The following is a 10,802-nucleotide window of genomic DNA, read 5'->3' as shown; positions in this document are numbered from 1 at the left end:
TTACTAAAACCTGGGTTTGAACAATATTCGATGTGTGTATATTCTAGCAATTCTAGCTAATTCACAAGAGAATAAATTTGTTTTTCAAAGTACTTTGAGTCACAGCCATCTGGATGTGTGAAAGGGTTTTATGCTTTATGCTAGGCTTTATTTTCTGCTGTGACATCGCAGCATTATTCACAATTACCCATAAGCCACTTCTTAAAATTTTAACATTTTCCAGCTGGGTGAAAACAAAATACCAACAACACTGTTCATAACAATGTGGAGCAGCAGTAAACTGGCACAGAACAAACCTTCAGGGACATTTCTCTCTGCTGTTTATCCACTATCTTATGTATCACCTTACCTTGGCAGAGAAAATCAATATCAGTGCAACCTAAATGTCCGCACTACCCCGTCCATTGCTCTTCCCCTGCACTCAGTATGGCTACTGTTCAACGTATTTGGTGACTGTGGATATTTTTTTTTCTGTTAACAGAGAAAACACCTGGATGGGACATTTGGAGAACAGCTGTGATCTGGGAGGTTGATTTTTCTCAATATGACGTCTCTAATATGGCTGACACTGTTGTTCACAGGTAAGACGCTCTTTTTTGCCTCAGAGCAATGACCAAACATTTTTAAATAGTAGAAAACTTTAGCTTTACACCTGCTGGATGTTTTCATTCTCCAGACGGTTTTGTTTTTTTTTAATATAGCGAGATGTACATGCGAGCGCGTAAAAGCTTTCAGTTCAGATTCAATGCAAAAGTGCAATGATGTCTTTTCAAAACACATTCATAAATACCCTCCAGGTTGTTCACAAAGAAACGCATCACACAAAAGAAGCTGCACAGCTTCTGAGCTATTTTTACATAAATTGTAAAGTGTGACAAAAAGAATACAAACAGTTTCAAAATACAGTGTTTCACAAAGAAGCTGACTATTAGTTCATATTCACGGTACACAGCCGTGTTGAGATCCAAACACCATCTTCCCACACTTTCTACTACTCTGTGTTTAAATAAATAAACTAATTTAAATAATGAACTGATGCAGTGCACAGTCCAGATTAGACGTAGCAACTTAATTATATTTCTGTAAACCCACTGAAACACAAGCCGGAGAGTTATTGCGTCCATTAGATTGAAAAAATGGACAATAATCACAAGCACACTGTTTATATTCGAGCAAAATAATCTCTTTTAATCAATCAGTCAATCAATCAATCAAATTTTATTTATATAGCACTATTCAGAACAAGTGAATGCCATTCAAAGTGCTTTACATTTTGATTGACAAATATATATATGTAGTAGTAATATAAAGTGGACAAAAAAAACAACAAATAAAGGACATGGAGACACTGCACACTGTAAAAAATAATATGTTAAAAGAATAAAAAATCTATATCAAAAACTAAATAAGAAAAACTGATAAAATATAAAAATATAGTATAAGAACAACAAAATAGAACATAATAAAATGCAGAATAAAAATAGAGAATAAAATAAAGAAACACTCAAAATATAGATAGAGACAAAAAAATTAATAATATAAAACAAGTAAATAAATAAGTAAATAATAACAAAGACTATAACATAAAAGCCAGATTAAAGAGATGTGTTTTTAGTGTCCTTTTAAAAGTGTCAGTGTTGCTAACTCCTCTCAGATCCACCACAGTTTCAGAGCATAGTGGCTGGAAGCAGCATCACAACAATTAAAAGATGATCTGAGAATAAAAAGCATCTCTGAGATAAGCCCATGGAGTGCTTTAAAAACCAATAAAAGAACTTTAAAAGCCAATATGAAAACTAACAGGCAGCCAGTGTAAGCATTTTAAAATAGGCACGATGTGTGCTCGCCTTCTCCATGAGTGTCCCAGTTTGCCCAGTTAATAATCCAGCTTTCATTTTTAGCCCATCTGGCTGAATGTGTGCCAGAGAAACCGAAGAGATCGGCTCTGAACCAGCTGACCAGGACCCTCCTGAGGAAATACGACTGCGGGGTTCGACCTGTTCACAACTGGACCAGTACCACCACTGTCTACATAGACCTTATACTGCAGTCCGTCCTCGATGTGGTATGTCGGCTTTAAAGACTTTCTCCTGTGATGAAGCACTTCTCATGTTAAATGTCTTGGAAACATAAAAAGTCACTATACTTGAATACGTGACAAGGTGATATTTAGAATCAGGTCAACTCAAGATGAACGGTATCTACAGAGGCTTCAATTCAAAATAAAAAGTCTAAAACTGTCACTTTCTTTTCCCAGGATGGAAAGACTCAGAGCGTTACTACAAGTATCTGGTACAGACAGGTAGGTGAGCGCTCAGTCTTTCATATTTTTTTTTTCTCACAGTGCAGATTGAAACCCTCCAGTTATCTACCTCCTAGTCATTTATAACAGCTTCTGTGGGTTTTCATCTTCAAGTTTGTTCCCAATATACAAGACTTTTTTAAAAATTTTTTATTTTATTTAAATTAGAGTTGCTTTCTCAATTAAAGGCACAAATTATGTTTTTGTCTCAAACCGTTTCCAGATCTGGAGAGACGAGTTTCTCGTTTGGGACCCAGAGGAGTTTGATGGTATCAATGAGATCTCGCTGTCATCTGACGCCATCTGGATACCCGATGTTATCGTTAGCGAATTGTAAGAAGTCACTGTCGTCTTGTCAATCCTAGTAGTTTCTTAGATCTTAGGATTGTGGTATACCTTTCAGTATGATGGCTACATCTATCCACCATTTATTTCAGCTACTTGTCTACTCTAAATAGGAACAATTCTGCTCATAAATTATCTTCAATTAAATTTTTCCAACTTGGTTAAATGGTGATTCCATATAAGACCATTACTTGACATTTTTCTTGTCTACTAAAGTTGGAAATGTGTAAAAGTGTGCGAGTTTGTACAACTAGACATTGGGAATTGGCCTTGAAAATTTACAGCCATACATTATTACTCTAAACAAACACCATGAAAAGTCTAAAACAACAACTGGAACTCAAGGGTTACGTTGAAGATTGGAAGAATATGGTTAAGAAAGCAGCAGAGCAGTGCATAGATATAAATAAAGGTGAATTAATGGTCTAAAACATTGTTAGCTTAATAGCATAACTGCCTATTTTTTGGAAAACACACAGCAAGCAGGTACATTGGTATTTTTATTGATATTGGAGCAGTAAGTCAAAAAATGACTTAGGCAATTATGCTGCTATGCTAACGACATGCCAGTGTGTTTGAGAACACTTACTGAATAAACTTAGCCCTCCTGTTTGCTTCTATTCTCAGGCTGACGAGCTTGGCGGGTCAAATGTTCTGCCCTGTTGTTTAGGTCTCCCCTTACCTCCCTTCTCCTTTCATGTGTGTTTCTAGCGTGGACGAAGGGAAGGCCCCTCCAATCCCCTACGTGTACGTCAACTCCTCTGGCTCAGTGAAGAACTACCGGCCCATACAGGCGGTGCTGGCTTGTAGCCTGGAGATGTACGCCTTTCCGTTTGACAAGCAGAACTGCAGCCTCACCTTCCGCAGTTGGCTTCACTCGGGTCTGCCTTTTTTGAATAAGAGCATGATCTCAAACATCTTCACGGATAGTATATTCAGTCATCAAGGGGCTGGTTAAAACTTAATATCAGTGTGGAAAATGCTTTTCTCAAACTATTCAACATCTTCTTGGTCCAAATTTTGGAGGATCCAGGAGATTTAGCAGAATCGGAATATAATATTGCTAGCTATGTTTTCATTGTACCCCATACCTCCTGCCCATTGACAGCTGGGATAGACTTCAGCCCCCCACGACTCTCTGGAGCAGGGGTGTCAAACATATGACCAAAACAGATCCATTAAAAGTACAAACAAAGGGAAAGATTTGGGAGTTGTTATTTATAGATTATGTTACTAGTCTGGCATGCCTGAAATCAAATTGGGTTGTGAGAGCCCCTGAATTCAAATGACACCCCTGCTCTAGAGGGTAAGTGATAAAAGGATGGATGGATGTTTAACTGAACCACTGGCTGTGTCCGAAAATCGCCCCCTAACCCCTACAGAGCCCTATATAGGAGTTACCCCATTTTGTAGTGGTGTACGAAACCTTGGTGATCAAATTCTATGTCCTAAATAGGGAACTCAAAACTCAAAAATCATCCAATGGTCACTCAACGGGGGGTAGATATCCCATCATGCACTGCATCTCTACAAGTCAGCACAACATTTGCCTCTGAACCAGAAGCAGCAAGTATAAAAAACTGCAAATAGTAAATGTAGTAAAACGCAGTCGTGTGGTCCATCCATTTAGGTGAATTTTACATATAAGCTTATTAAGACATATACCGAATCATTTTCAGGTGAATTCTCCAATCGGGGTGCAGTTCTCTCGGATGTTTATCAATGAAGTAGTACATGTACTCTCTTAGGGAGGATATTTTAGTTTTAAAGCTGCAAGCCACGCTAGCATTCATTCCTTGTTCCTCGGCATGGGGTGCAGGGCGCGGCCATTCTCGTCGTAGTTGCTGGTGCTAAAAACAGTGTCCGATAAACTTTTCAGTTTCTTTGCTGATTGTTGATCATGGTTTTGATTAGCCGTGTGAGCAAGTAGCAGGACACCGGAAACATGAAACTGGTAAAAGGAAGTAGAATTCTGCCATGGAGCCCATCATGTTTCTGCTGTAGCCACTGTAGGCTACTCCACGTGTTAGGAAGGGAAGAGCGACCGAAGATGAAGTGAATTCAGGAAGTTTCCCCTTGTTTTGTGTGTTTAGTTTTTTTCTTGTGGATGCAGCGTCACTTCTAGATCTCTGCTTTTACACCTTAAAGACCTGGGCCCTTGTAGAGGAAGACTAGCCATATTCAGACATGGTATTAATATGCATCCTGGGTAGCTCCAAGCATGTGTGCTCATACCCAACATTCAGATGCACAATAACATTGTGTTTAATACCACATGTGAAAGCTGCGATCACACTATATTGGTGAAACAATAAAGACTCTGTACAAGGGACTAAACATAGCAGAAGCAGCTGTCTGTGAGCACCAGACCAAACTGCTCTCAAACAGCAATAACAATTCCCCTGAAAGACCTACGTGACTTAAATTGCCAGTGTTTTCTAACCAATGTGAAAGCCCGAGCATATTAAATTAACAATGAAATAAGGCAAAGGAGGCAAATGCTTCTGGGTAATTCTCTCAAACCTGTTATGCTCGAGCTCATATTTCAGTGATGTGATGAAAAACGATCCATCCCCTGCACAAACAATAATACATATCGATGAATAAGAGCAGCACGCTGCTGTAGAAGGCTCAGTAAATACTGCTCTGCTGCTGTGGCAGACGGTAACACCCTGAAGTATCTGCACACTCTGTGACTGAGAACACAATACGGACGAAGGAACAATGTATGAACTCCTGCCATCGTTTACTCTTCGTTATCTCGCCCTCTGCAGTGAAAGAAATAGACCTGGCTCTGTGGAGGAGCGCCGAGGCCATCGCTAATGACAAAAGGGAGTTCATGAACGACGGCGAATGGGAGCTGCTGTCCATTCCTTCACTTTACCGGCAGATCCGGCAGGGCGACACCGACTACGCTCACATCCAGTTCAATGTACGATTCCCTCAGCCGTGCACATGGTTTAAACCAGAAAGTTGAAGGACATTTTTATCCTCGTAGTTTAATATTTATTTTCAGCTCTTTGACAAACGAGCCAGTGACTGCACTATGATGACTGCGATTGATTATCGATGGTGATCTTTAAACTGTGGCCCCGGAGCTGCGTGGAGGAATTGTGTAAAAGTGTAAAGCAATTGGCTGCAGCCTTCATGGATCGAGCTGGAGAACTAATGCCGAATGATGAGGCTGAGAGGCCGTTTCTGGCAAGTAAAGAGACAGATAGAGAGGGGAGCTGATAGACAGGGGAGGGTGAGCTACCATAATGAGACTGTCTCAGTGGCTGCCTGATCAATGGACTTCTTGTTAGTGGTGAGCAAAATGGCCCCACAGCCCATTGCAGGTGGAGGGCAAGGGAGGGCTGCTATTTATTCAGCTCAAAGAGCTTTCTGGTAATGGAGCATTTCATGGCTCAACGGGATATTGTTACACTGCGGTTTTGTTGCTAAGAGTAGATTTGTCAAATAATAATAATAAAAAAAAAAGAGAGAGTATTTCGGCTGGAAAATGCTTTCGTTCATTTTCAGTTCTGGGGAAATGTTGCTTTATGGAGGAACATTCATATAAAGACGAGTTTTATGGTGTTGTTTAAGCACAGTCTAGCTCAACAGTAGGTCTTATGTTCTAAGGCTTTCACTAGACGACAAGTTTTGGTCCAAACAGTATACGTTATATTGCTGATGCTTTTTTTTTTTTTGCTATAATGTATCAATACAAGGACGATGAGTACTGATCTGTTCTTATATAAAGAGGAACTATAAACTATTTATGCTAATGGGATGAATTGTTTCTTCCTTCACTAGATGTTTGCCTTTGCACCATTTGCATCCAGTTAGGTTGAACGTTTACGGTAAATTTTAAGGAGTGTTGCTTTTTCTGATTTCCAGCCGTAACAGTAAAACTGTTAAACGGCAACATTTGCAACCTGTGCATGAAGTGCTGGTTTTCAGATGGCATAAAGTATGCAATGTAATTTATGTGATGCGTTCTGTGGTTAGAAGATAGAAGTTTAACTGAATTTAGCTAATAATAACTATCAGGACTTCATCTCTCTGTTATGAGATTGGTTGTAGGGCTTGTGTTGCTCCTAGTTGTTTGATTATGTTCAGTTTTCCCACCACCACCAGAAAAGATTGGGGACATAAGCACATCACGTAGCTAATGGAATGCACATTTGAGATTGTCAGGCCATGTGTGTCTACATGGAAATAACTGAGTTGTATAATCTGTGTAAAATCTGACCAATAGCTTAGGTTGGTGAGATTTAAACAGAAGCGTGTCTCTTTCAAATCTCTGCGCTTATCTTCTGTCCAGGTGTTGATCCGCCGGCGCCCCCTGCTGTACGTGGTGGGACTCCTCATCCCCAGCATCTTCCTCATGTTGGTGGACGTGATCAGCTTCTACCTGCCCCTGAACAGCGGCACGCGCATCACCTTTAAGATCAGCATACTGCTCGGATACACAGTCTTTAGAGTCAACCTGACGGATGAACTGCCCGCCACTGCCGTCAGGACTCCGCTCATCGGTAGGACTCTTTGTGCTTAGATATAGTGTCTCAGTAGCTTATTTTAAACCATCTATTAGTTTGAAACTCAGCGGTCTTGTTCATTTTACTTTTGCAACCAAAAGGTGTTATATAACCAACTCAAAAAGCTCCAAATTACCAACGCAAAAATAATTACCTTATTAATATTAATGGACTGGATTAATGGATTAATCTATTTCTATCTATCTATTTGTTGTTCATTTGTTCATATGCACATTATATATATATGTATATATATATTTTAACTCTCTTCAGCTATTTTTCTTTTTACTAATGGTTCTCAAGAGTGTTTTTAATGTGCAACTGAGGCACTCTGACCAAGAAATTTCCCTTCTGGATGAATAAAATCTAAGTTTTAGAATTCTTTTAGAAAGAGCAGCAAAGCATAAGTCTTCAACAGGGGGTCCATGACCCCTAGGGGTTCAGTGGGGGGGTGGGGTGGGCGGGGTACTGTATGGGGATTGCAAAATCTTTGGTTGATATTATTTTATTATTTTTTATATATTTTTTTCTTAATGTTCCCTCACAAATTACATTTTTTTTTCAAATGCGCATCAGCACGAATCCAGTGTATTTCAGTAAAGGGATAAATGGAGGCAGGGAATAGAAACAGAATAGCAAATGAATATTTGAACCTGTGCATTATTTGAATATCTTAATACTGAACGCTGAATAATAAAAATAATGATGAAGTATATTTATAATTTTCACTAGGTCAAGTTTAATATATAACACATATAGTAAGTAGGGGGTCCCTACTTAATCTCTCCATCAGTTTGGGGGTTCTTGAAAGCCCCTGTAGTAGAGGGTATTCTAGTACAAAAGGGATAAAAGAAAAGCAAACAACATCTGGGTACAGATGTTGAGATACTCTTGAACAGCTGCAGATGACACCATGATAACTAACTAATAACGACTTGGCTTAAATACGCAAAATCAGTCAGTGTGGAATGTTTTTTTTTTTCTTTTTTTCTGGAGCTTGAAGTTGAATCCTCTTAAACTGATTACTGACTGTCATTTAACTATCGTGCGTGTTGCCAGTGTTGTCTCTGACTTCTCCATCATCTCCTCTCAGGTGTGTTCTTTGCTGTGTGCATGGCCCTGCTGATGCTCAGCCTCACCAAGTCCATACTGGTGGTTAAGCTGCTTCACCACAGCGAGAAGGAGGTCAAGCAAATGTCAGTGTCCGCCTGCCTGCTGGACAAGTACGGCTCAGCCGGTCACGGCTTCACTGAGAGCGCTTTGACCTCCATCAAAACCCTCGACCACATCAACGCATCAGGGGGTAAGCTACAAGACTATACAAGGGAGACCTACACAACATTAGGAAGGTGGTCATAATGTTACACCTGATCGGCTGTAGACTGCACAGTGCAAAACTCACATATAAGTATCAAGGGAATTATTGAACGCTCACATGTTTGTGTCGATGTTCTCACAGATTATGAGCTCGAGAACTCACTGGACGAAGACCTGCTGTCCCTGAACGAGATCCAGGAGCCTCCGTCCAGACTGGAGTGGCTCCTCCAGGAGCTGGTGTCCCTTCGCGTGGCTTTCTCCCAGGAGGACAGCGAATCTGCTGCTCAGGCCGACTGGCTGTCCCTCTGCTGCAAGCTGGACCGCTACCTGTTCCGCCTCTACCTGCTGGTCCTGGTCCTGTATGCCGGTACCCTGCTGCTGCTCTGGGCCAGCTGGAGCTTTGCCTGAATACTGTTTGCCGTTTACGTTGGTCACTGTATTTAAAGTATGTATGGAGTACTTGTACTGTGTTGTAAAAGCCTTTGTGTTTGTCTTCTACATTAAATGATTATTATAAATGATGACTAGTGGTGTGCAGATCAATACTGAAATATCGATACTTTTGATAATAGGTGTTTATGCTGTAAAATTGATTTTCAAATAAAAATATCGATACTTTTGTTACTTCGAGGTAATGTAGGAACACAGTGGAAAGTAATTAAACTACAGAGTTGTGGCAACACAACAAACCTTGTGTAACACCTCAGGTTAAACTACGACACAGAATACGAGGCTTTTATGATGAAGAGGACGAAGAGGAGAGAACAGAGTCCGAATTAAGATCCCAGTTTTCATTTTAATCATCTTATTATTTTACTTATTTCTTATTTTAGTGTTTGAAGCAGCATTTTCCACATATTTTGTAAGATTGTGTCCTCTTTTTAGTTTTTCTGTTGCTGTATTAGCTCAGCTATGTAGTAAATGAGGCCACAATCTCAATATACATCTGAGTTCAAAATAAATCAGTAAATTACTCTGATGTCTTGTATTCTTCATGAAGCTATAATTTGAAATACATAGATTTTTCTAGGTTTACCAGACACATTAGAGTGTATTTACACTAAGTATCAGTATCGTATCGGTATCGCCGACATTTACTCGGTATCGGATCGGAAAGGAAATCGATGGTATCAAACATCACCAATAACAACCTTTTACATTGTGTTTTATTCCAGTGTGGCTGCTATTTCTGTAGCTTTTCTAAATTACTGATGCGAAACCGGAAAAGTCAATACATCAAAGTCATCACATATACAAAGCAACAGTTTATCCCACCTGGAAATGAAACTGGGAATAAACGTCCCTGATACGCTGCCAATTGCTGGGTCCTTAAACGCATAAAAAGAAATATTCCGGACCAACGTTTAAGAAAGCCATTACAATTTGTACTGTGATAAATATTTAAGAGCTGACAGTTTTGCCAAAACCACAAAACTAAAATTCAGCTCAAAACCAGAAGCATCCTTTTCAATATTCTGTTTGCGTAACCTCCCATACTCCTTCCGCCGTTGCTGCACCATCAACTTGACAAAGACATTATTGCGTCGGGTCTGTTATTATGTTTCCCGACAGTGAAGATTTACTCAGAGATACTGTATAATAAAGCAGCTCTCTGGAGAAAATCCTCTGTGCCAGCGTGATGTTATGATATTGTATTCATGCTTTAATCTCCATCCTACTGCCACAAAATAGATCAGTGAGAAGCATTCAGAGCTCAGCCGCTGTGTCTCTATTCCCCGTTGGGTCTCCTAATAGCTGTGATAAGAATATAAAAAGTGCATCACAGAAAACCTGCCAGTGGAACAATCCATATTAATGCAATTTTGACGGTATCTGTGACCTCTTCTTCCTGCGGATCCGGTTACACGATGTTATGCAACATAGCTGCAGATAAAGCAGCGCTTTGTTACTGTCGCTGTGAGCCAACCAGCGGCTGTGTCTTAAGTTCAAGCCTTTGTTTTGAAGATAACCTCAAAATCATCGCCTTTATTTTTTAAATAAAAAGAACAGTCAGAAGACGAACATGACAGTGTTTTAAGATAGAGCACGATGGACAAAAAACCATTTAAGTCAGGCCAACGATTCACTTCACATTTCTGAAGTAGAAGAGATTAGAGCCTGACTGTGCCTCTGTACGGAGAGACGACTAGAAGCCCTCAAAGGATGCAGCAGACTGTTGGAAAAAGTAGGTCACCAAACACTTCTGTCAAGTAAAGTTTCGCTCAAGCTCTTCGTGGCTTTAATTTATCGGACTAAAGGTTAAAAACCAAAGCCTTACGCGTTGTAGAATGACAAAACAAAAAAAAGTCAAAACG

At 39.9% G+C, this 10,802-nt stretch overlaps 1 protein-coding gene across 1 annotated transcript; it reads left to right on the top strand.

Annotated features, from left to right (window-relative positions):
* Positions 1–449: 449 nt before the first annotated feature.
* Positions 450–9,174, top strand: htr3b (5-hydroxytryptamine (serotonin) receptor 3B). The gene is made up of 9 exons (XM_047607703.1): positions 450–581; positions 1,902–2,065; positions 2,258–2,302; positions 2,526–2,635; positions 3,359–3,528; positions 5,422–5,579; positions 6,957–7,167; positions 8,264–8,473; positions 8,630–9,174. The coding sequence occupies exons 1-9, from the start codon at positions 545–547 to the stop codon at positions 8,893–8,895; spliced, it is 1,371 nt and encodes a 456-aa protein (XP_047463659.1). The 5' UTR covers positions 450–544; the 3' UTR covers positions 8,896–9,174.
* The last annotated feature ends 1,628 nt before the right edge of the window (positions 9,175–10,802 follow it).

This window comes from Mugil cephalus, chromosome 15 (assembly GCF_022458985.1).
Source record: "Mugil cephalus isolate CIBA_MC_2020 chromosome 15, CIBA_Mcephalus_1.1, whole genome shotgun sequence".
NCBI classification, from domain to species: domain Eukaryota; kingdom Metazoa; phylum Chordata; class Actinopteri; order Mugiliformes; family Mugilidae; genus Mugil; species Mugil cephalus.
The sequence above is the reverse complement of the archived record's forward strand: the minus strand, read 5'-3'. Positions and strand labels throughout refer to the sequence as shown.